The sequence below is a fragment of the Vanacampus margaritifer genome, chromosome 13 (assembly GCF_051991255.1).
Source record: "Vanacampus margaritifer isolate UIUO_Vmar chromosome 13, RoL_Vmar_1.0, whole genome shotgun sequence".
Lineage (NCBI taxonomy): Eukaryota > Metazoa > Chordata > Actinopteri > Syngnathiformes > Syngnathidae > Vanacampus > Vanacampus margaritifer.
The window spans coordinates 7165106-7191987 of NC_135444.1; the positions used below are offsets into that span (position 1 = coordinate 7165106).

The window sequence follows — 26882 nt, forward strand, 5'->3', positions numbered from 1 at the left end:
CTGAATGTCCTTATTTCCATATCAAAATGTAAACAGATGTTTGTGATCATCATTAATTTGCAGGCCACATTAAAAATAAATAAATAAATAAATAAATAAAATCGATTTGTTTACTCATGTGTGTGCATGTGTGCGTGCTGTTTGTCTTAATGTGCTGAGCAGATGGCACTAGCATTCCTTTGCTCTTGATCACCTTGATGATCTGTCAGCATCACCATGAGTGGTTTTCGCAAAACAAAACAAAAGTGACGCTTCTGTCAATATTTGAAAATTGGCGGTGAATGCCATGACTGATGCTTTACTGCTTGAGCTGCAAGAACTTGTCAGTTGACAGTGTGTGTGTGTGTGTGGGGGGGGTTAAGACTTTCTCTATAGCGTTGGCACCGGGCCAAAACCTCATAAGTCACAATTGCTAAAAAAAAAAAAAAAAGGGTGTCATTTTTACGAATTATTGACCTACCTCTAGATTTGAAAATGGCTTGCATCGCTTTAATGATGCAATGTTAATGGTCAAATTTTTGGCTTGACTGCCAGTGACGGCTATAAATGTCCAAAAATGTATTTCAACTATTTCTATTAGTTTAACATTTTTTCCCCACTTTTATTAACAAGAGTATGAAAACCTAGAATTTTTTTAATTGTACATTTAAAACAGATATAAAGATTGTGATTAATCGTGAGTTAACTAGTGAAGTCCTGCGATTAATTAAATTAAAAAACTTGCCCCCAATTTATTTATATTTTTTTTACTGAATTTATGGCACTGAATGAGTTCACGATTGATGAGAAACTTAAGAAGAAAAAATAGAAGGACTAAATTGGTTTCCATTCGTCAAATGTAATCATCAATAACTGGGACAGGACTAACAAATCTGCTATATTCAGATATTAGACATTCAGATTATTAGATTTTGCTGATGAATGACGGAAACATTTAGGGATGGCCATTTCGCATTACAAAACCTTTCTTCATTGTCATCCACTATATGAAGAAAAGACAAAACCCAAATTTTTCTTCATTTTATTCAAATACTTTGATTAGTCATAAGTGTCAGGTAAAAAGTTATTTCTTTTCACATTATACTTTCTTCACATTTGTCTGATTGAAAAGGACTTTTCTTTCCATTCTGAAGCAAGTCAAATGGACCAAAAAAGAACCACTGACACTCCAACAATGATCCCGCTCGGCCTGAATGTGGATGACCACACAGACGAGCATAAACGGGAACCTTAAAAATAGCTTTCAAGTGGATGATTGTATTTACAGTCCTTATGAGATGTAAATGAAAATGTAAAATTCAGAGCACAAGCACTTGGCTCGAACAGAATGTGTTTTCTACTTCTTAGGAGACTCCATGGAGCGAAAGCCATGTTGGCACATGAGACGCAGTTTCACAGTCTACTCGGCTTTCTTGGTTTTTCTCTTTCGAGCGCCTTCGCTCAGTTCCTCTTTGCTTTTGAGCGACGAAGGGGCTGCGGCGGCGGGAGCGTGATGATGGTCTTCCTCAGAGCCACCCAGAGGGGAGCGGAAGAGCACATGACAAATCCATGACTCAATGAGGGCAAAGGGGGAGCCGTGAGAATGGCGAGCAGTCATCCACACCTGGAAGAGAGGCAAGAATTTTTTTAGGTAACTCCTTCCCAGTCTAAATATGCCATGTCAATAGTAGACTGGTGTCTAAACAGCTAAGGCTTTTTTTTCAAAGACAGTGCATCTAAAGCTTGGCGCAAATGCCGGCAGATACTGATTTTCATGCGAGCCCATGGCTCTTTGCATGTTTGCCAATTTGGCTGATTGAGTGTTGATGAAGATGCGCCTGGTGGAGTGAAAATTTGGTGTTAAAAAATCGAAGTAAAAGTTAAGTCTGCTCAGACCATGTCTAAGTGCCGGCACAGGGTAGACAGATGCTGAGCTACGTAGATATGTGGTGGATGTCAAACTGGTTATTTTGTTCATAATAATTTGAAAAATGGCCACCAAACATTCTGAATCTTTTTATTTTTATTTTTATTTTTATTTTATTTTTTTTTATTTTATTTTTTTTATTTTTTTTATTTTTATTTTTATTTTTATTTTTATTTTTATTTTTATTTTTATTTTTATTTTTATTTTTATTTTTATTTTTATTTTTATTTTTATTTTTATTTTTATTTATTTTTAAATTATTTTTATTATGATTATTTTTCTTATTATTATATTTATGAATGAGGGAGTACTGATACCAGGTATTGGTATCAGGCAAATACCAGGACTTATTTTAAGGAATAGGAACGAGAAAATTGCCAATAATTTAATGCAAATTTTAAGAAAAATGCTATACAGTATTTAGTAAAATTATCTGTCATATTTTCTTTTACATTTTATTTTATATATCAAAAGCATGGTGGTATCAGTACTTGGTGTCAGTATTGTGATTACTCAAGAGTTGACTACTACTCATACTGGTATCGGTCTGAAAAAAAAAAAGTAGTGAAAAGCCAATACAGTTGAGGGGTGGCAAACGCATGCTCAGGGTGGGGAGCTGTTTCCAAGTGCCCACTTCACGGTGCAGTGCACTGCTATATTGAGACTGTCATGGTACAACTAGTCAGCTGTGAGCACTCCCACAGCAGCGCAGACCTCCCTCTCTCAGTTCTGATGGCTTGCATTCATCTGCAAAATTACCTACACCCGGCCTCCAAACAGTTAAGAGTTCACAAAAATAGAGCCCCTAGAGTCATCTAAGTTCTCAGGTATTCAAAATGTCCGCAAAATTAACACTTTAAGAATTAAAAATGGGAAGAATAGTAGCAAAACACAGTGGTGGTCTAGCTTAGTAGAATTTATTTTATTTTTGCTAAAAGAAAAAAAAAGTTATCTAAATGTAGGACCCTAACTACTTAAATGTGGTAAAAGGCCAAAGATTACATATTGTACCAGTTTTGCTGTTGTCAATTGTACACTCAAATAAAATTAATAATACAATAAAATGTGTTTACGTTACTGACCTTGCTGGTGGCCATGAAAAGGGTGAAGACGATGATGAGCATGCTCCTGGACACTGGAAGCCAGTGAGCCTCCTGCATGGTGAAGAGGATGGCTCCATACAGGCTGGCCTTGGTAGGGCTGCAGAGGCCGAAGAAAATAAAAATGATGATGTACATGCGTGACTTTGTCCACATGTTATTGAATGCGTGGTAACTTGTGGCTTTGTTTAGATTTTGACAGGTACCCATATTAGGCAATAACTCGGCCTCGCGTCTCGGCATGTACGTACTTATATTTTCTTAAAAGATGGCTATGTGTATTTTAAAACACGTAGGACTAGGTGCACAAAATAATAATAATGATAATAAACGCCGGTCCAAATCGGCCTTGGATGCCCGCGGCCGTTCTGAATTTTTCCCGAAATTCCCAATGGTCAGTCCACCCCTGCTTGTGGATGTCAAATTTGAGGTCAACGTATTTAATTTGATTAGTCGTGCACCTCACTAGATACAGTATAAATCATTTTGCACATCGCTATTTTTATATCTCCTTCTACATTGTTTTATGTTTAAGCATGTAGAGTAAGCTACCTTAAAGTAGCAATACATGTTATGACTATAGCGTGAAATCATAAACACAGAAACAATGATACGGTGTCGTAATACTTGCAATGCATCTTTAAGATGCCTTTGTAGCAGAATTAACTGGAACATTTGATCCTTGCATCTGTACATAGCATCCAATGGTGGGTTATTACCCTTTACAACCACAAGGTGACACAGTTGAGTCAGTACCAAGTGATTACATTTCTTACACCATTACTTTAATCCAACAAGGTTAATACAGACTAACAGCAGAGTTTTGTATTGTATATTCCATCAATGTTGGTTATTTGACCGATAGCTAACATTTATAATGCATAATAGTGTACCATTTATAAATTTATTTTTAATTCACTGCTAAATGAAGAATTGAATGAAACAAGCTGACGATAATAATATTATTTTTTCTCTCCAAAAAAATAAATAAAAAATAAAAAATAAAAAATAAAACAATATATATTTTTTAATGACATGGACGGAAATAAATAAGTGAATAGCCAATCAATGTATGCATTCCGTAGGCAAAGTATGGCCTGGGTGTTACATAAAGTTGCATTATCAAGAGTCCTGTAGTATTTGTTGCATTAATGTTTTTTTATTCTATTGTATTTATCCACTTTTTAATCATTTTGCTAAGTAAATAATTGTTTATTGTTAATAATAAAGAAATAAAATATGCATAGAGTATAATATTGAAAGTAAAATAAACTGTTTAACATATACTGTACATGCTTTTTCACTTAAAATAAGTTTTAAAAAAAAATCAATTCAGCCATTTTCTATAGCACTTATCCTGTTCAAGGTGTGTGTGGGGGGGGCTATCCCAGGTGACTAAGTAAAGGGCTGATTACACCCTGGACTAGTCATCATTTCAAATAACGCATTTTTTTTTAAATGAGAAAATCTATTATTTTTGTATTTTTTTTTTTTTTTTAATCGTTTACATATTGCTAATGTTGGGCAGAATTCTTGCATCTCTAAAAACATACACTTTTAGTTGTATGCAAATCAATTTAATTAAACTAAAATGCACGCAATTGTGAGGTAAAGTTAGACTATCCTAAGACAACCCACCAAAACAAGAAATGCGTTTTAAAATGATTTCCAATGACAGTAAAACAATTTCTTGACAGTACTTAAAATATGAATGCTTTAGTTAGTAACATTCCAAACTGCTACAGTCAGTGACAGCACTAAATATAGCAAATAGTAACAGTTTTATTCCAATAGGACAGTCATGAAAGAAGAAACTTACAATGACATGTTGAGGATCTCGTTGGTCTCGGGTCTCCACATGCCACGCAGCAGCTGTTCAAAGTTGGAAATGAGAGCCACTCCAGACCCTGTGAGGATAAACAGTGGATACGATAAAGGAAGGATTGCATATTTGAGTCTTAGACATTTGACAATTTGACTGGATCAATACTCTTCCAATACGTTACCTTTGACATAACCGACGATGACCATGACGAAGTAGCCATGGTGGTAGGCGTGGTGGGCGTGGTGGACGCCGGCGGCAATCTTGCGAGTGCGGACGACTTCCTTCAGGGCGACCAACACCAGCTTGACAGGCAGGAAAGCCACACATTTGTAGAAGAGGTTCAGTGGGCAGTAGAAGATGAGGTACCTATATTTGGATGTGACAGACCGAAAAAACAGATTTTATTTAGTAGCCGACTGCTTTGCACTGCCACAGGTGTTTAACAGAGTTCTAAGATGGTGCCACGATAGATAGTTTTCCCCTTGAGCCAGATGATAAACCAGCATGTCTGCAAAGAGATGGCTTGCTTTATTTTATTTTATTTATTTTATTTATTTTATTTATTTTATTTATTTTATTTTATTTTATTTATTTATTTTATTTATTTTTTATTTTTTTATTTTTTTATTTATTTTTTATTTTTTATTATTATTTTTTAATTTTTTCATAAATGTATTTATATTTCTCTCCCTCTCAGTGTCATGTCTGGGAAGATCTGGTTTTGGTTGAGGGTCCCGATTAGTCCTGAGTGGGTTCCTGCCCTTCCGCGGGTTGACCAATCCGGGCCCTCAGCCACTTGTGCCTGGCCCCAGGTGTGGCTAGTTACCCCATTAGTTTGGGTGTATTTAGTTCCCGGGTGGGGATCATTGCCGCTTGTCATGGTCACCGTCGGAGTTCTGTCTGTCACTTTGATTTTGTATCTTTTCAGTTCCTTGTTTAGTTAGCGTTAACCAGTACCCTGGTTACTAGTGTTTTCTGTAAAATAAAGCACGCCAGTCTCGCCCGCATTCCTGCTGTGGTTCTCCTGCCTCCCTGCATTTTGGGTCCTCCACCTCACACGCCAACAGACACCACGCCGCTCCATGACCACACCGTGACACTCAGTTTTTCAACTTTTCTGACACACCTCATCAATGTCAAATTTTAAAAGGACAATTTACTCTCACTGTTCTGTAGACCTTCACAATCTAATAAGAAAGGCTATATGAACAAATGTTACCTTTGCAAAGGTAAATTGCTCAGTTCACTATCACAAATGTCGTTGTGTCCGTTAATTGTATTTTTCACCACCACAAACTACAACAATTTTGTCCTTGATGCATACATTTTATAATACTGTAATGATTTTTTTTAGAGTCACAGATGGTGTAGAAGTGATTCATGTGCCTGAAAAATGTTGGTGTCAAAGCAGTCATTCAAAGAGGAAGTCAACCGTAAACATTTTTTGACAATCATATGTTGTATGTGAGCTCACTAGTCGAAAGATGACGTTCTGATTAATATTACACTTGTGGAATATGAGTTATGCAGCAAAATTCTGCTGTTTTTATCCATCTCGAGGGATGGCCATTTTGCCACTTGCTGTTGACCGAAGATAACATCACAGTTGCTCAGGCAACAGCCAATCACAGCCCACCTGTTTTCTGAAGTGAGCTGTGATTGGTTGTTATCTGAGACCTGAGCAACTGTGATGTCATTTTCACTCGACAGCAAGTAGCAAGATGGTTGCCTTTTGATATTATTAACTCAGTCACTGCCATTGACGACTATAGAAGTAAAAAATTAATGTGAACTATTTCTATTAGTTTAACTTTTTTTCATTTCATTTTTATGAAAACCTAGAAAAAATGTTTTGCTGTACATTTATAACAGATATAAAACTTGTGATTAATCGTGTGAGTCAACTATTGAAGTCATGCGATTAATTACGATTACAAATTTTAATCGTCTGACGCCCCTCATTTTTAATATTTTTTTTTAAATGAGGGGCGTCAGGTGACAATTTTTTTAATTGTAATTAATCACATGACTTCACTAGTTAACTAACGATTAATCACACATTTTATATCTGTTCTGAATGTACAATAAGAACAATTCTAGGTTTTCATACTTTTGTTAGCAAAAGTGGGAAAAAATTGTTAAACTAATAGAAATAGTTCAAATGAATTTTTGACATCTATAGCTGTCAATGGCAGTGAAGTTAATAATAATAATAATAATAATAATAATAATAATAATAATACATTTTATTCATAAAGTGCTTTTCAAAACAACTCAAAGACGCTTTACAGTTTAAAATACATATAATATTGATTTTTAAAAAACTGCTGGAATTTGCTACTTATTTCCTATTCCACTAATAGAAAATATTAACCAGAAAACCGTATTTAGACTAGTGGGGCAGCATAGAATATATTATTGTCCGACAAAAAAAGTTTGGGGTTGACTGCCCCTTTTAGTAAATGTTGTTGCTCTGTACTTGTAACATGTGCAGTGACAATAAATCTGATTCCATTGATTGATGGCTGGAAGAGCCTCCAGCTCCCCGCAACAGGATAAACTGTACAGCATAGAAAATGGATGGCTGGATGATTTTGGGGTAGAAAGCCCAATAAACAACTGTGGCGGTGTTTTCACATGTTAACCTGATGTGCTCCAAGCGTGCAATTATTAAAGGGTAAAAAGTGAGTCGTCCTTCACCAGATAGCAGAGGCCAGCAGGATGTGGCTGTTGTGTTGGAAATAGTCAACGGGGCTACTTCCCAGCATGATGTCAGCCAGAATGTAGCTCCCAAAGCAGTAGAGCATGGCACAGAGCCACGAGGCCACGGGACTCCTGCGAGAAACCTCCACGGAGCCTGCGCAACACAGAGACAGATAAGTAGAGGGTGTCATCAGTAATTCCATCACGTCATCTTGAGAAATACAAGAGATTTGTCTCCTTGTTTAATACTGGAATCATATTCTTGGTCAAGAGCTGGTGCCTTCAATTTAAACTTTAGTTGCTAAACATGCTAACCAACCCCACCCCCTTGAGAACTTTTCGAACCTAATGACACAGTCCATTTCCTCTGAAAGACACACATGTCTTTACATTGCTCAGTCCAGAGTGACACTAATTGAACACAACAATGCAACAAATAGTGTGATGCAGTGTAGCTAAAGCCATGACAGCAATTCTTGTATTGGAGCTCACAACTTAGCATAATGGTTCATGCATTTTTAATGTACACAGGAATAAACATTTTCCATTTATTTTTGGTTTGATCCAATTTTGTAAACACAGTAATGTAAATAATAAAAGGGATGGGCGAGTCCATTTTCAAGGCCTCTGTACTTGCGACGATGGTCAATACTAGAATTAGGCGCCCTCTTGTGGCCGTTTTACAATCAGGGACTAGAAAATAGAAGAATAGAAAAGCCAATAATTCCGTGCAATTTTAAAGAAAAATGCTCCTATTTATAGCTCTTTTTTAAAATTGTATCTGTCATTTTGGGGGGTTTTATGTATCAAAAGTACTAGTGGTATCTGTACTCTGTATCGGTGACTACTCAAGAGTTGAGTACTCTACGACACACAATTAAAAAAAATTTTTGGTTTGGGTTAAAAGAAAATTGAATGCTGACACAAGATCTGTTAAAAGTATTTATGTGACCTTTTCTTTTCAGAGGACTCCCATGCAATGATTGTCTTTTTAATGTTAACATGCAAGACGCTGGACTTGCTCATTTTATTTGAAATGGATCTGAGATTACATCCTCTTTACACATGTAATTAATTTGCTTCAAAAGAACAATAAGTTGTCCAAAAAGTGTCTCCTTTTTTTTGCTCATTTTTTTTGTGTGCCTGCCGTTTCTGTAGTTCCTGTGACCTTAAACGATGCAGTCACCCTTAAAAGTGGTTATCTGTGCAAGCCGCGTGTGTCTATGTGCTGAATCTGTGTCCACGCCCACAACACTATCGAGTGTTCGCCCCTGATAGGACACTTTTATCATAACTCATTTAACAGTATTATGTTGGTGGGAAAATACAATGTGATGAAATTGTTGCTATTAAGTCAATGATGTTGGGAATATTTGGCTCATTTGACAAGCAACATTAACAGTCAACACAGAAACGCGTCAATCGATTGTTTTCTAGTGTAAACTGAGAGTTTCTTGGAACACATCAGGATCGCTTAAGACATTGTATGCTTGTAAGATACATGTAGTAAACAACCTTACGGGTACATTACACACAGACAGTTAATTAAGAGGTGAGCAGAGTGCTTCTCACAAACGTCCAGCAACAGGTGTGCGAGCGTGTCCTGGTGTTAATTTTAAGAAATCTGATGCTGAGAAATGCCATCCTAAGAATAGAATTTTCTCCATTTCTTCCTCCCCCGCTGTGCATGTGTCGCCCATGTCGAAACCCTTCACCCCAACATGTCTCTCCTTGATGTCTGTGTGTAGTGCTAAAAAGCTGCGCTCGTGTTTGTTGAAAAAATAAATAAATAGTAGGGGTGTGCCAAAAAATAGATTCTCATAACAATCGCAATTCTCATTAAGTACGATTCAGAATCGATTTTAAATGTCCCAAAATCGAATTTATTTGAATTATTTTATACTTTCTTGCCTTTGTTTGTGTGTGCCTTTATTGGGAGCGCTGTTCATGTTGTACCCGATTTAGCCACTTAGGGGCAGTGTGGTTCCGCGCGGTCTAATACACTGTTAAGTTATAGCCACATTAGAGAGTAGAAGGAAAAAGTCACGATCAAGTTATTCTTTTTTTTTTATCTTGAGAGCTCAGTATTGTTCATTTGGTAATTTTACCAATTTGACATGTCATCATCATTGCTCTTTTTTTTTTCTCTCGATCAAGTTATTCCAATAAAAGTTTGTTTGTTTTTTCAGCGTGGAGCCATTCATTTGAGTGATAAAAGTGCCACGAGTAGCGCGCTAATTAACATTAGCAAGTCAGACTGGAGTAGATCATTACAACTCCTTGCACATCTCTAGATTGAAGCAAAAATCATTTTGAATTAAAAAAAAATTCTTAATCGAAAGTCGATTCTGAATCGAATCACAGACCCAAAAATCGGAATTGAATCATGAGACATTCCAAGATTCCCACCCCTAATAAATAGCCATGCAAATAATCGCAGCACAAGTGATTTGACTGACATGAATTTACAAAGACCTCACGAAACACATGAAAATACATTTAAGCACTACATAGGCATGAACATATTATGAATATAAAACATCTCATTCAGAGGGATAAAAGTTAGAATTGTAGCACCACTATCAAAAAAATGGCACTTTCTTTGCATTCTCATGGTGAGTCATCCTAATTGCAAATCTTTTCTTATTTTAAAGGGGAAGCCAGTCCAATTTTCTTTACAATATGTTGCATGTTCCCTCATTAGTCTAAACACAGCATTCTCATTAATATTATTTGTAGAAGGCAGCACGGTGGCTGACTGGTTAGCACGTCCGCCTCCCAGTGCAGAGGACGTGAGATCGAGTCCGGGCTTCGGCCTTCCTGGGTGGAGTTTGCATGTTCTCCCCGTGCTTGCGTGGGTTTTCACCGGGTACTCCGGTTTCCTCCCACATTCCAAAAACATGCATGGCAGGTTAATTGAACACTCCAAATTGTCCCTAGGGTGTGAATGTGAGTGTGGTTGTTCGTCTCTGTGTGCCCTGCGATTGGCTGGCAACCAGTTCAGGGTGTACCCCGCCTACTGCCCGAAGCCAGCTGGGATAGGCTCTAGCACCCCCGCGACCCTTGTGAGGAAAAAGCGGCCAAGAAAATGGATGGATGGATTATTTGTAGAATGTGAATTAAGCAGCAAAATCCCTCTCAGGGGCAGCCATTTTTCTACTTGATGTCGACTGAAAATGACATCACACTCGCTTGGGTCTCAGGTAACGACCAATCATTGGCAGTCATGTGACGGTCACATGACCAAACTCAGAAAACAGGTGAGCCGTAATTGGTTGCAATTACCTAAGCGCTGAGCAACTGTGCTACTGAGGTAAAATGGCCGCCCTCTGAGATGGAAAAAAACTGGTGGATTTTTCTTCTTAATTCTTATTCCAGAAACGCAACATTATTCCGAATGCAAGTTTAGACAAGTGGCGCTAATGACAATCAATGATCTAAAGGTGAGTGCCTGTCAATAAGCCACGATAACTCATGTAAACAAATGGTAAGTAGGTGTTGAGGGAGGCTAGTTCGCTTCCTAACTACTGCTGAGGTGTCCTTGAGCAAAGCATCAATCCCCCTAACCATTTAGCCGAAACTTTAGCTGAAAATGGATGAATGGATGGATGGGCAGATCATATGCAGACTGGTGGGATGAATATTAACTGTTTAGATATGCAGTAAGTGATAGTAACAATCAACAAACTGTGTCTAAAGTGTTCATAATAAAAGAGTAGAAATAGCCGCTCCGAGGTTTAAACCAATGAGAAGCTGAATGGCAACTTTCCTTCAGTTCAAAGCGTAGTAAATCGTTCCATGTTTAACATTCAGTCCACATAGCTCACAGTTAGTCCTGAAGCCTACAAGAGCACGGGGGGCTTTGTGGGGCCGCTGATGTCTATTTCAGGCTCTTCTATTTTTTGCCCAAGTTTCTGGCATGCGTAGGTCTTCTCTCACATTTCATCCGCCTAAGACTCTGCCGCTCAAAGGACTTAAAAGTTGGACAATGTCAGTAGTCTAAGTGCTTAAATTCACTTCTGTGATTTCCTCAGCGTATGTGACTTTCCCCCAGACTGAAGCAAGATGAGTTTTTATAGCTGCACACTTTATGTAACAGGTCAAGCTCTTTGTGGAAAAAGGGCACTTGCCATATCAAATCAAAAGAAAGTCCTTGTAGGGATATTGTAACAGAGAGTGGTTGTCATATGAAATGCATGATGAAGATCAACACTCATTTTACATTTCTGATAGAATAAGAAAATAAACGTTTGCATAACAAAAATGCTTCTACAATTTTCTTAGTTTGAAAATCACATCTAATCCACATATTTGTGTTATATTTCAAATGAATGAATAAGTGATTAAACAATCCAGCCCTTGATGTATATTAAAAAAGTGTTCTTCTGACTCTCACCTGGCTCATACTTGAGGTAGAGGATGGACACGATGTAATAAGCCACATCAAACACAGGAAACATTCCCATTTTGGAGAAAGCTTGAGCTAAATCTCCCAAATTGAGGACAGCCAGCACATCCATGTTGTTATCAAGGTGATTCCTCGCTCTTATTAATGTCCAACTGCGCAGTCAGGATCGGAAGATCCCCCTTTCCCACAACCCGGTCCACGGACTCTCCACCAAGCCCCCCCGGCCTCGACAGTGAAAGGCTGAGACACTCAAGCCTTCCTATTAATACCAGTCATTCCCGCATCATCATCATCATCACCACCACCATCTTCATCCTCATCGGGGCCAGCTGCTCCGATTTTTAGGCGGCAGGTTTGCACAGCAGCTGCTTCAAAAGCGGCTCCTGACGTCTTCAGCACCCCAAGGCGCTTTTGCGGGGGGCTGATGGATACACACACATGAATCGAAGCGCTATTGAGACGATATATATATATATATATATATATATATATATATATATATATATATATATCTATATATATTTTTTTTTTAAATTCCCCCCCGTCCCCCCTCCAGAGGATTAAATACGTGACTCTAATCCCAAAGCAGCTCTGCACATGTACTATTATCATCGGATGTTCATACGCCCCCGCGTGATAAAGCATAGACGATACATGTTAACAAATTGAATTACTTGCAAAAAAACAGTGGCCATTTGCTGACACTAGATGACACTACAACACCGAAATAGACACAAGTCTACCGTTCATGCAGGAACCTTTTTTTTTCTTCTTTTTTTTTTAACAAACAAGTTATGCACGCCGTTGACGTAGGACAAATCTGCATACATCGGTGTGTAGTAACGCATTAGTGAATGTCATAATATTTGGATACAAAGGACTTGGCATAGATTATCAAAAGTGATAGCAAGACTCATAAAAGTACATGGGGGGGGGGGCACTCTGATTAAGAGTTGAAGTACCGATCCTACTCCTTCGCTTGAGAAAACGGAAAAAGTACAGCTTCCGAAATGTGCAAATTACCAAAGGAAACATATTTATCTACCTATCTATCTATCTATCTATCTATCTATCTATCTATCTATCTATCTATCTATCTATCTATCTATCTATCTATCTATCTATCTATCTATCTATCTATATAAGAAAAAAGTTACAAATGAAATTTTAGTGTCAATTATGATATCCCTTTTGACAGCCTGGCACCAACCACCCAAAAAAAAAAACTTTCTGACGGTCATTCCATTGTGGAAAAAAAGTATTTTATTTCTAACAAATATAAAATGAATCTTTATTTACCTGGTCAAAATAGTAGAAACACTTACCATTTTAATCTTGATTTTACAAATGGTGGGAGTCAACGATCTATCCGTGCTGATTTAAAACCTGTCACACACCAAAAAACATTTATGTTTTTCAACTTGTAGGTCAATATTTGCTTTTTAATTATCTGACAGGTCTTTCAAGGACTTCCTCCTTCATATCATGTTGCAAAATACACTCCTAAAAAAAGTGTTCTTGGCTCACGATGTCTTTCACCCTTTTAAAAATAATATTGCAAAAATACAAAAAAAATCTTCATAATAGGTATGTTGTTAAATATGTTTAATGCCGGCTTTGACTGACAATGTGCTCTGCGCCTTAAATACTAAATTGAGGACTAAATCTGAAAACGTTTACTGAAATCCTATTGGTCACATTGCATGGTGCGAATACGGAAGTGAGGCGTTAGCTTTAATGTTGACACGATGATCGGAGATCTGCTGCTGTTTGGGTAATTTTATTAATTCACACAAATGTACACGTTTAACACATTGCGATGATACATATGTGCCTAAATAGTCGCCTTTTATGTACGTTTGAATCAAGCTGTCGCTGACTAGCTCCCTGCTAATGCTACCTCACCAGCAATCTGGTGCGTATCCAACACACAGAAATAAAAGCTTGTCTTATTTTCCAGGACCTTGTTGATCAATGCAGGAGCTGTGCTGAATTTCAAGCTGTGAGTACAATTACTAAAATGGCATGTTATTATTACTGTACATAATATGGACGTTGATCAGTACGAGTTGAATTGTGTTGTAGTAAACGGAAAGAATCACATGGATTTGGAGATGAGTCCAGAGGTCCAACGACAGGTGTGTATATAAGTACAAGGAATGAAAATAATGTGTGTATTATTTATTTGTTTGTGTCTATATATTTTCTGCAGGTGAAAACATTCGAGAGTTCCTGCTCAGCCTGCGATACTTTCGCATCTTCATTGCACTGTGGAACATCTTCATCATGTTGTGTATGATTCTGTGAGTAAGACTAGCAATTAATACGACACACTATGCAGTACTTCCATATCCACACTGGTGATTTATTTTAACCAAATGGAGTTTCTGTTAAGTATATTAAATTGTTCTAATTTGTTAGTTTTTTTTTTGTCCATTCTGCTGTGTTCCTTTGTGACCATACTTTGGGGGAAGAGAGCAATTGATGGAATCATGGATAGGATAATCAATTCTAAAAAGATTTGTTAGTTACTAGTCTAGTAAAAGCTCATATCAATAAATGTGTAGGACAAATGTGTAAACTTTAATCTACAATCTCAATTATTGCTTTTACGGTAACTACGAGACATGCTCTTTAGAACAATCCATAGTTGTGTAGAATATATTTTAGAGCTCCGCACTTTTAAAGCTGAATCTTGTTTTCAATCTACAGGGAAGTCCAGAAAATAGAATGTAAGCTTGTTTTGCTGTTTTTTCTACAAATTATTTTTAATCTTCACAGGTTATTTGGATCATAAACATTGGTGTAGCTGGACTACTACGACCAGGCGACAGAATTTTTTTTTTGAGATGGATGCTCAAAATCCCCTTGTCTTATGTTTTTTTTTCTTTAATCTGTTTATGCTCCCCCACCCACCTGCATAATTATACAGAAATGTATATATTGCTGTGAGGGAGGGTTTGCCATTTGTTGTGGGCTTCTATTGTTTCACATTATGTTATTATTCTACCCTTATTGCATAAAATTAATGGACTGTCTTCTGTCTGTTCACTTTACCTATTTTTAAAGTGTGGTTGAATGCCAACATAATAGTAAATGTTTCCCCCTGATCTTTCCTTCTGTCTTGTTCCCACAAAATTACGTCAGAGTTTGGTTTAACCAGTTATCAGTCGTATGCCTTTATCTTCTAATTTTAGTGACACACTGAAACTTAATTTTAAATGCTTGTTTCTCATCTATAAATGGTAATTTTGACCGCATCTAAGAGGTGTCTGATCCTACGCTTAAGATTGTCTGCTGTTTTGTTTACTGATGCGTTCTTTGAAGCGTCTCAGAGTATTTGTTCATTTCTTCTACTATGTGCCTATAAGTAAATGATCGCTAGTAAATGTGTCCCAATAAAAATGGATTATTTCAGTGACTTTTTAAAGAAAGAAAGGTAAAAAAAAAAAAAGGAAAATTTATTTGGGGTTGATTATAGCTATACGTCCAGGCCCTGGGAAAGCAAAGCAGTCTGAAATCATCCAAGTGTTGGAATGAGGTTTTCATCGCGATGTGCCTTTTTCACCACTTATAGCAGTTTATGTTCTTTCCTAAAAACTCAAATTTGGTTACGTCTCTGCACAATAGTTTGCCAGTAGCACTGTGGAACATCTAGGTGCTCTTTCGCAAATTTGTGTCATTCAATGACAACCATGATCTATTCTTGTTCAATTAAAGGTAAAAAGGTCAAAGTACCACTGTTTGTACTAATGGTAAAAAAAAATAATAATAATGTCAACAGAGATTTTAGCATGTACTCTTGGAGTCATTACATTTTTGTATAATATTGATATACTTTTCCTTGCAACTAGGGTGTCCGTTAAGTCTGGGTAAATGGTAAAAATTAAAAACACTTCTTAAAACAATTTTATTCAGTTGCAATGTTGCTAAATAATATTTTCAACATGATTATGATTACCTTAATGGTTTGATGCGCTTTTCAAAATTCAGGTGAACTAAATAGAATAGGTCTGCAGTTGTATGTGTATGTATGTATGTATGTGTATATATATATGTGTGTGTGTGTATATATATATATGTGTGTGTGTGTATATATATATATATATATATATATATATATATATATATATATATGTATGTGTGTGTATATATATATATATGTGTGTGTGTGTATATATATATATATATATATATATATATGTATGTGTGTGCGTATATATATATGTGTGTGTGTTTTTTTTTTTTTTAAAGAAAAATCTAGTAAACATGTTTGTATTTTTAAAAACACAACAACAAACAGGTTGCATATTAGTACCCATTTTCATTTAGAGTTGAAACAGTTGTGGCATTTGTGGTAAGTGCATACATGATTCAGTCTTTTTGTTTTTCCCCCTTTATTGAGATTTGACATTCACACTGGTCACATCATTGACATGCATCATCATTGATATGCAACGCAAGAGAAATAAAAAACCTTAAAAACATAAAATGAAAAAGAGACAAAGTAATAGCATAAGGCGCAATACATTTTCAATTAAGGTCAACTAAAGACAACTTACCTTTTCTTGTTTGTTTTGTCAATTTAAAAGTATTAATTTACAAATCTAATTCTGCAAGAAATACGTACCGTATGTGCACGGGATTAGGAAATTCTTATTTTGTGTAAGTCAAATATCCCAATGGATAAAGACTTGTCATCCTGTACAAAATGTGTAAACAATCCTGCTATGACGCACTTAACGTAAATATTTCCCATCATGCTCTTGGATGATTTGACAATCCCCGGATCTCCGCCTCCTCCGCTTCCGTGGCGCAGCAACCACGCCGCCGGTGACGCGTCACTTGACTCCGCTGTGAAAGATGGCTGCGGTGGAGCGGACTCAGGTCAGGGAAGGGTTCCGGATAGTTGTTCTTTGCGTGTTCTGGTACACGGTCAGCTCGGGCGGCAACGTAATCAACAAGATCATCCTCAATGGATTTCCGTACCCGGTCACGGTGTCTCTCTTCCACATTTTTTCTATTGTTGTCTTCCTGCCGCCGTTGTTGCGGGCATGGGGAGTCCCCAAAACAGAACTGCCAAAGAGGTACTACTGGTGGACCATTCTGCCTTTAGCTTTCGGGAAATACTTCGCATCGGTGTCGGCTCACTTCAGCATATGGAAGGTTCCCGTTTCATATGCGCACACTGGTAAGTACACGATCGGGGAAGTGCTTGTGTCGAATCCGTGACTACTCTGTGAATAGCATCAGCTGATGTTAGCTCCTGTGGCTAACGGGAGACTATATTTAACTAAAGTGCGGGCCTTTTAGTCGGCCTGGTCGTTGTAGACAGATTTAGGAACTTTTGATGACGAAAGCCTAGACACACGCAGTCGCGGAAATCATAAATTAGCCGTATATTGTCTCCTAGCAACCCGAGTATAAAATGAGCGCCTATTCACCATTGAGCTGAACATGGTCATGCTGTCCTCGTTTTATCTTCCTATAAATCAATGGTTATATTTCCAATTCCATGCGAAGTCATGTCACATTTTGTTGTTGCTTATCAGCTTGTATGTAATGTACCTGCATCACTGATATCGATCCACTAAAGACTAGCTCATGTTATTTTTAAGGGGGAAAAAAACATTTAAAGGGATACTTGACTCATTTAGCCATTATTTAGTCTAGCATTAATTTGATAACGTCGTTAATTTTTCATGTACAATTAATACCTTTAAAAACACATTTTGCCACTTGCTGTTGACTGAATATGACATCACAGGTGCTCAGGAAACAGGTAAAGACCAATCATGCCTCACCTGTTTTTTGGGGCCCCGTCCACACAAAAGCCAGTTTCAATGTATCCTCACAAGTTTCTTACCGTTTAAGCCGTTCGTCCACATGACGGCGCAATTTCGGAGCTTGAAACCGGGCTCCAGAGTGGAAAGATTTCAAACCGCGCCCGTACGCGTCCGTCTGGACACCATATGCAGGATACTCCTCCAGCGATGACGACGCATTGTCGCAGATTGATGACGTATGCGTCAATTCTCGCGTGACTGCGCGCGAACCGTCAGTCTGTCAACAACAATGGCGGATAGCCGTGTCATAGTCGTTTTTGCGCAGGCTCCTTAGCTTGCATATGTTTTTGCAGCAAAATATTTTGCTTCTTTATTCCCACGTTCAACAAGCGGTGTTGTACTGTGCCATTGTCACTTCTCATGTGTTCGTCTTTTTCATGTTCTTTTGATACATGCAAAGCCATGTTTGTTCTGTAGATTGCAATAAAGTTAGGGGGAAAAAAGTGGCCGTTTTCTTCGCTGATTCTTCTATGCTTTCCGTTAACTCCCTGTGGCTGCGCTACAGCGCCACTCTAGACTTGGCATATACATTACAGCCGTTAAACGTCCTCAGCGTCTTCTTTTGGACACACGCTAGTCTTGAAATGCTTCTGTGTGTACGAGATTTGTTTTGACTGGATGGGGCCTCAGCAAGTGACAAAATGTGTTTTTAAACGTATTCATTGAAAATGAAAAATAATGATGTTATCACATTAATTATAGAGTCCAGTCCCTTCAAGACTTTTCGCAATAAAACAAAAAAAGGCAACAAAACAATAAACAGATACAGAAAAGATAACAGGTGGATTATGTCAATGTGATTTAAAAGTATACTAGCATTATAATTTTTCTGAGTTTGGTCATGTTCCATTCGTAAGCCGAGCCATTTACCTGTGCCTTGAGCAACTGTGCTGTTATTTTCATGGATAAAACGGATGGATTTTGCGGCTTAATTCAAGTTCCACAAACACAATATTAAGCAGAATATCATGTTTAGACTAGTGTTGTACTTGGGGCTAATTAGTACCTGCTGGCACTATGCACATTAATTTCACTGCCTTTGACAAGTATACTTGTCAATTATTTTTTTTCCACTGGGCTAGATGGGGGAGATTCTGATAAAACTCCACTGTCAATGTCAAACTTGGAAACAACTTTACTGACGCACAACCACCAGTAGATGACATCCTAACCAATTTTATATGAAATAAACACATTTTGAGAGTACTGGGGGCAATGGCTGCATTTTGTGCAACCAAAATTTATCTACAGTCGTTTATAAAAGAATGGGAATTTTGAAATTTTCAAAAATGGTTGGCAGTGAATGAGTTAATCAACAGAGCAAAAAGATCATTCATTAAAGCGTACACTGTACATGCCCAAAACATTTACACCAGATTTTTGTTTTCCCGATTTATTGCACAGCTTAATAGATATTGTATAGAGCGACAACAAAAATGAACTCCAACTCTTTTTTTTTTTTTTTGTCTCTGTTGCAGTCAAAGCCACAATGCCAATATGGGTTGTACTTTTGTCAAGAATCATCATGAGGGAGAAGCAAACCACCAAGGTGAGTAGCCCAAGTGCAACCAAACAAGGCTTGCTCTGTTTAACCTTGCACTCTTTCTGCAGTGGTGATGTGGCACAGTGTGCAGCTCGTATTACATTATAGTATAGTCATGACAACATCAGCTTTTTAAAGGGCAGGTGAGGAGTTTTTAGTTCTTCTCTTTATCGTTACCAAAGCAATGAACGGGGTTGATGCTAAAACAACAACTTACTTTTGTTTTCATACTTGGTTGTGCTTAAAGTTTGGCAAGCCTGATTTAATTTCTGTCAAATTGCCATATAATGTGAGTGTGATTATCGGACCAAAACTAATCATTGATGTAACAAAAAAAAAAAGTCCTGAGGCGGATGCTGTAATGTTTTTAGTGGCTTTGTTGCGTCTTACATCTGTGTGTCATGTTTACTTTGCACTCAAGTGCTTGGAAATGTTGCTGAATATGATGTTAGGCCACAGGTCCTGTTGGGACTGGTGCAAGAATTATAACTTACAGTAAATGAAATGAGAAGCTGTCTAATAAATGTACCTATCAGTATTATACAGCCCATATACCTGTGGTTTGTTAAAATGTATCGTTCTCAGTATTGTTTCAAAGTGAGCAGTTACACATGGAGGAGGAAGCAAGATGAAAGCCACTGTAGAAATGCGAATGCCTTTTTGCTCCGTTGATTAATATGCATTGTTATTGAAAAAAAAAAAGTTCTAAAATAGCTCACCAGTGGTTGGGACTCTGACTTAGTAAGAAGCATTAAAACAACAAAAAAAAAATAGTCATGTTTGTTTATTTATTTATTTATTCAAGCTTGACATGGTACACATTTTTTATGTACCAAATATTCTCTACTGGATTTAGTTTAACAATAAAATAGATTTAGTTAAAAAATGCTATTTGTATTGACCTAAATATATATTTTTAAAAAAAGCGTCATTTTAGAGCTGTCATTTTTATTAAGGGTGGGAATCTTTGAGTGTCTCATGGTTTGATTCGATTCCGATTTTTGGGTCTGCGATTCGATTCGGAATCGATTTTCGATTATGAACGATTTTTGATTCTGAATGATTTGATTGACAATGATTTTTGCTTCAATCTATAGATGTGCAAGGAATCGTAATGATCTACTCCATTCGGACTCGCTAATGCTAATTAGCGCGCTACTCGCGGCGCTTTTATCACTCAAAAGAACGGCTCCAGACTGAAGAAGAAAAAAAAGAAGCTTTTATTGGAATAACTCTATCGTGACTTTTTCCTTCTATTCTCTAATGTGGCTACAACTTAACAGTGTATTAGACCATGTGGAACCACACTGCCCCTCAGTGGCCAAACCGGGTACAACATGAACAGCGCTCCAAATAAAGGCACACACAGACAGCATAAAATAATTTAAATAAAATCGATTTAAGGACATTTAAAATTGCTTCTGAATCGTACTAAATGAGAATCGCAATTCTTATGAGAATCTTTTTTTTTTTGGCACACCCCTAATTTTTATAGCGTGATACTGCGATATTTTTGCTCACTGTTATCATACCGTCAGAATCTAATATCGGCCCATGCCTAGTGCCGTGTCAGTGTTTTGTTGAATAGAGAGTAAGAGTCCTGGCCCCTTGTATGTAAATGTTAAAGCAGAAGTCAGGTAAAAACAAAAAAAAATCTCTTTGCAATAATTGTCCAATGTGCCGCAACTAGTCTAAACATGGTATTCTGATTAATATTACATTTGCGGAATAAGAATTAAGCAGAAAAGTCAACTTGTTTTCATCCATGTTGGAGGTGGCCAGTTTGTCCTTTACTGCCACCTGATGGCGATTAAAACTGACATCAAAGTGCCCACAGGCTCAGCTTGTCCAGAATGACTTATTTAGACAAATGGGGGAGATTATTGCAAAGAACATTTTTGACTTGACTTCCACTTTCAATGAGGTCCTCAGTTCAGATTCAAGAAGCTTAAACTCTTGCGGGGCAATTTGTATGGTGTTCATTTCCTAATGAGCGACGTAAAGCGAATTTGCACGCAAGTCGCTGTATTCTCTCTCTAACCTACGCTAATGCCGTTGAAAAGTCCTGACTTGAGTAAATAATTTTGATCTAAAAACACTTGAAGGCCATGAATAAAATACAGTCAAAAAAAAAAAGACGTGTTAACTGAGCGTGCCTTCTTGCACCATTCGCAACCCTGAATCTTGGGTTATGTTATTATTCTGACTTGATCAAATAGTTGATCTGTGTTTTGTTGTCTGCATCCTGTATGATGTGTCCACACGGAAGGTGTACATATCTCTGATCCCCATCATTGGCGGAGTGCTGCTGGCAACAGTGACGGAGTTGTCCTTCGACGTCTTGGGCCTGATCAGCGCTCTGGCTGCCACGCTCTGCTTCTCTCTGCAGAATATCTTCTCCAAAAAGGTATGCGCTGAAATTGTTGACATGTGTTGTTGTGTGAATGTGGGTTTGTTCTCAGATTTTCCACCAGATAAGTCTTGTCTAATTAGAGACAGACATACGAAGCAATGTCCTTTATGTTTGTTATTTTCCAGGTGTTACGTGACACACGCATCCACCACCTGCGGCTTCTCAACATTTTGGGCTTCAATGCTGTGATATTCATGCTGCCCACCTGGGTGCTGGTTGACCTTTCCGTCTTTCTCGTCAATGATGATCTGGTGCGTACTTTTTCTGCCGCTTTTGTCTGGATTGTCCGACCCCGAACGCCGTCTGAATATCACGCGCTGTCCTCGCAGTGGGACACGTCGGGATGGACCGGAACCGTCCTTCTGCTGCTCATCAGCGGCTTCTGCAACTTTGCTCAGAACGTCATCGCCTTCAGCGTGCTCAATCTGGTCAGCCCGCTCAGCTACGCGGTGGCCAATGCCACCAAGAGGATCATGGTCATCAGCATCTCCTTGTTTATGCTGCGCAATCCTGTCTCGCTCACAAACATGCTGGGCATGATGACGGCCATAGTTGGCGTCTTTCTATACAACAAGGTGAGTCACCTGACAGAGTGTAGAGTTTTTGTATGCTACCTTACCTTTCTCAGGGTTCCCGCAGCGTCTAAAAAAAAAAATTCTTAAAAAGTCTCAAATTCAGAAACTTTAATTTTAGTCCTTAAATGTCTTTAAAAACCCATATTTTTATCTAAGGTCTGAAATTTTATTTACCAAAGTCGTCAAATTTACATCCGCTCCGTCTATTCTGAGAAAAAAAACGTGTGCGCTGTCTGCGCTTTTTGACAGGTGAAAATGTCATATGTGGACAGCTGCATGCACTGTTGTCACAACTCGTCACAATAAAGCTGTTCTCACAGCTGGTATATGTATGTACTTTTATTTTGTAGGTACCGCAGGAAGTGTTCAGTTAATCTTCATGTCGTGTGAGAGGGGACAAGCGTTGAAACTTAGCGTTGCTAGTGTCCAAAGCTAACTTGGCTGGAAGCTCATTTGAAAAGTTCAGCATTGGTAAACATCGACGGGCCTGAAAATGATACACTTTTTGGCGAAACACACCATTTAGAAACCAAAATATGAAACCTACGTTAATCGTGGTGAAGCAATGAGAAAATGGGAACGTACGGTGACGCTATATTCCCAGCTAACGTAAGTCAAGTGTTAACCCTCCTGTCAAACCACCTACAATTTTACTATTTAAACACCACAATAGCAATAAAAACTGCTAAACTTGTCATTTGGATAGATGTGTTGTTTTTTGGGGGGTGCTTGATGTCAGGCACCGTCATTAGGAAGTTTCATTTAATTACTATGTGAAGCTACCGCTGCAAATATTATTTATGTCAATGTCTGTCCGTCTATGTGAGGTGAGCAGTGTGACAATCAGTAGTACCTATTCTCCATGAAACTAGCAATTGTTTCAATCAATTCATCCATCCGCATTCATCCAGCTTTTTCTGTCTTTCTATAAATATACAGTATACAAATTGTGCATTTCAATTTATGCATGGGTTTTCGTTGTTTGCAGTCCTATCCCATGCAAATAGCGGGGTCCACTGTATCCAAAATATATTGTAGTGATCTTTTTTTTATTTAGTCCTCATTAACCTATTTGGAATTGAATTAATCCAAAAGTAATAAATATTACTCAAGTTGCATTTTTTTAACATTACGGTTATTGGATTAGATTATTAACTAGATTTTTATTATGTAACTAGAAACTGTATTAGGAAACGTTTGAAAAGTAACCCTTCCATCCCTGCTTATAAAGTATAGCATCATGTGATCATGTGACTGTGCATAGATAGATGGTGTCTTTTAATTCTGCTTGATTTTGTTTTTCAAAATGCATCAAATTGAACTGTTAAAATGTGAAATATTCCAAAAGGGAGCATGCTCCCAGACACCCTTAGAGGGGTTCAATATAATTCTCACCTTCTTCATCCCTGATCCGTTTTTATGACAGGAATGCACATGATTTTACTTTTTTTTTTTTTTTCTCCATCTGATGGTAGACTACCTTCTTTTTGACACTTTTAAAAAAAGTTTTTTTTACTTTAACACGTCTATTATATTTACGAGTATTGCACTGTAAAATTTTGTTTCATTGACCGTGACCGTAGTCATTTTAAGCAGTCAAATTACCGGTAAACTCGACATGTCATACAAGTTCCGTGTGTTTGAATGTTTAAATTAAAAATATATATTTTGGTCTCGAAGTTGGTCTAAACTTTTTGCCATAATGGTCTAAAAAGGTCTAAAAATGAACTTCCTGATTCCTGCAAAACCCCTGCTTCCTATCATTACCTCATTTACTTAAAGAAACGTATTTGTAGGGCTGGGTTTATCAAATAATTGATATTAAATCGATTTTCCTTTTCAAGCCAGATACCGATTCATAAAACCATGAATTGGTTATTTTAATATATTTTTCCCATAAATTCTAAAGAAAATACAATTTTTTTTTTTATCTCAGTTTTCTTGAAATTTACTGTTCACGTGAATTTAAAAGCATTTTTTTACATTTATGAAAGACCTGACTCATTGCACTTTTAGACAATTCTGTTTTTTTTTTTAAATATTTGCAATTATTGAATTAGAATTATGAAAATATTGTGATCTCATCCTTGCTGAGTTCAATGTTTGTGTAACACTTAACACATATTAAAATTAACTTTGGAATTTAATTCATTCACTCCCAGCCATTTTCACTGAAGCAACCCCCTTCGCTCTTGGCTGTTTTACTGGATTTTGACTGATTTTGCAAGGCCCACAGAATATTCAGTTCTATTGCTATAAAAACATGGAACGTACCAAAAGAAAGGTTAGAGTCTCTTCTTCAATCAGGAAGAAAATGTATATTTGTAGCAATTACCATTATAATATAGCTAAGTTTCATCATTATTCACAAACCTGTTGAAAAGACTGGGGAAAGAGCTTTTTGCGACATGGCCCTGGCTGATCTCTTATACTCTGCTGCCACCTGCTTGCAGTTTTTTGTAATAACTACCATCGCTTCAAGTCGGAGGCTGCATCAAAGCCTTCTGTGTGCTCTAGCAAATGACAGTCATGTAATCATCCGACCACTCTGTCCCCAACCAGGCCAAGTACGACGCCAACCAAGAGAAGAAACTCCTGCCAAGCAGCAAGCAGGACCTGATGTCCTTTGACAACCCGATGTTCCAAAAGCATCAGACCAACGGGTCCGTGCCTTTCTCCCATGGTTCATCGAAGCAACAGCAGCAACAGCAGCACGATTGGAACAACGTGTTGACCGACCACTTTCAGTACAGTCGCCAAACCTACACGACAAATTCCAACAGCAACCACCAGTATGTGGTATAAAAAAAAAGAGGCTGCACTTGCTTTGGCTCGCTCGCATAGACATTAGCATGCGTGTGTAGCCGCCGCCGCCACAGCAGCAGCAGCGGCGGTGGCTGCGGTTGTTCTCTGGTCTGCTCCACACGAAACTGCGTCGCACACAGGAAGAGGGCCGGTGACGTGACCTCTCTCATGCTCCTCCATGTCCAAATCGTGCTGTTTTCCACTCTTACTTTGGTCCAGACTCTTTTGAGTGGTCGGGCACGCAGCAACGCTCGTATCAGATATTTTCAGACACAAAGACGTCATGGGTTTTTGAAATGATCAATTTGGAAGGGAGTGATGTCATTTGCAACTGGGACCTCACACACAACGTCTGTCATGTTACTTTTTTGGTAACAAACAAAGCATAATGGAAAGCCTTATTTTTTTATTTTTCTGGCGTTTTGGAAAGGGGAGGATAAAAACTGTAAAGACAACCTATTCATGTTTCAAAACATTTAAAAATAAATCAATAAACGGATGCGCATAAAATATTTGCAGATGAAGTTCACGCAAAGCAATCATATCCTATCAAACTTTTGATTCGAAGGAAGTGCGAGATGAGTTCTTATCCCCAGAACGGTTAGTGACCACTTCTCTTTTCTCACAATAGACCAACCGATGGCATCAGCCATCATTATATGTGTTTGGAAAAAGGAATTTAGGTTTACAAAACAAAGCTTCCTCGCCCGTCTTTCCGAGGAAGGCCATCACTGTTATGGAAGTGAGTTTGAGGTAGGAAAAAGTGTTGAGTAATTTTCATAATCAGTGATATTTATTCATATTCAATGCTTCACAGGCAGAGGGTGATATCTTCTCTCCTGTCCAACCAAAGTTGCTTTGTCATATTCAATTTTTTTTAAACGGTCTCTAGTTTGCACATATTGAAAGAACAAAAGGTTCTGCCGAGTGGTCAAAGGTGAAATGTCCGTCGTTAATAGTCACTGGATCGATCTGTAAAGTTAGCCGAGGTTTGGTTTGTGCAATAAAAAATAGAAATGCCGACCGAGATGGACGAGATTATGCTCAAATACCGTGTCACGTAATCTCGTGATTGATCGTGTATTTATTTTAAATTGACACTGAGCATTTCAATGCAGCAATATCAAGTGCGCTCCAAGTTTTTCTACTGTATTTTCTAATGCAAATGTCTCAACAGTTGACGTGAATTTATTTCTGCTGTTCTTTATTCTGCGTGCACATTTGTTTGTGTAATCTTGAGGAAAAATCAAATTTCCCCAAGGAGGTCAAACGTTTCAAGTTGACCAAATATGATTGGCTGTTGTCCCCACGCTCTTCTCGTCTGTTTACTGCTGCCTGCTGCAGTGTACAACTTGAGTATCTGCAAAACCTTTAACAATCTACACTAGATATATTTTTAATATCTCACTTTGTTTTTGTATTTGTCTCTTGATTTCTCCCCAAAATCTGTGGATCTGCTTTTCTACCTGAAAATTTTCTTTACAATAATGTGTCCTACGCAGTCCCACAATTGTAATTAATACTGTATTTGTGTAAAGTAAATTAAGCGGCAAAATCCATCCCCTTTTTATCCATCTCGGGGCGGCCATTTTGCAACTTGCTGTTGACTGTAAATGGAGTCACAGTTGCTCAACAGATAACGACCAATCATGGCTCACCTGTTTTCTGAAGCTGAGCCTTGATTGTTTGTTGCCCGAGCAACTGTGATGTCATTTTCAGTTGACAGCAAAATGGCCGCCCCCTGAGATGGATAAAAAT

General features: G+C 37.8%; 3 protein-coding genes across 3 annotated transcripts; 2 read left to right on the forward strand and 1 right to left on the reverse strand.

Moving 5' to 3' along the window:
• Positions 1 to 1005: 1005 nt before the first annotated feature.
• On the reverse strand, positions 1006 to 12417 carry tmem38a (transmembrane protein 38A). Its single transcript, XM_077584036.1, has 6 exons — positions 11931 to 12417; positions 7532 to 7688; positions 5013 to 5197; positions 4826 to 4913; positions 2989 to 3106; positions 1006 to 1603 (listed from the first exon to the last, which is right to left on the reverse strand). The coding sequence occupies exons 1-6, from the start codon at positions 12052 to 12054 to the stop codon at positions 1400 to 1402; spliced, it is 876 nt and encodes a 291-aa protein (XP_077440162.1). The 5' UTR covers positions 12055 to 12417; the 3' UTR covers positions 1006 to 1399.
• A 1206-nt stretch (positions 12418 to 13623) lies between these two features.
• Positions 13624 to 15363, forward strand: smim7 (small integral membrane protein 7). The gene is made up of 5 exons (XM_077584255.1): positions 13624 to 13716; positions 13903 to 13944; positions 14028 to 14080; positions 14155 to 14245; positions 14724 to 15363. Exons 1-5 carry the CDS (start codon positions 13691 to 13693, stop codon positions 14737 to 14739), a joined length of 228 nt encoding a protein of 75 aa, XP_077440381.1. The 5' UTR covers positions 13624 to 13690; the 3' UTR covers positions 14740 to 15363.
• Positions 15364 to 16732: 1369 nt separating this feature from the next.
• Positions 16733 to 25632, forward strand: slc35e1 (solute carrier family 35 member E1). Its single transcript, XM_077584692.1, has 6 exons — positions 16733 to 17133; positions 19267 to 19337; positions 21601 to 21738; positions 21870 to 21995; positions 22074 to 22319; positions 24882 to 25632. Exons 1-6 carry the CDS (start codon positions 16806 to 16808, stop codon positions 25122 to 25124), a joined length of 1152 nt encoding a protein of 383 aa, XP_077440818.1. The 5' UTR covers positions 16733 to 16805; the 3' UTR covers positions 25125 to 25632.
• Positions 25633 to 26882: the final 1250 nt, after the last annotated feature.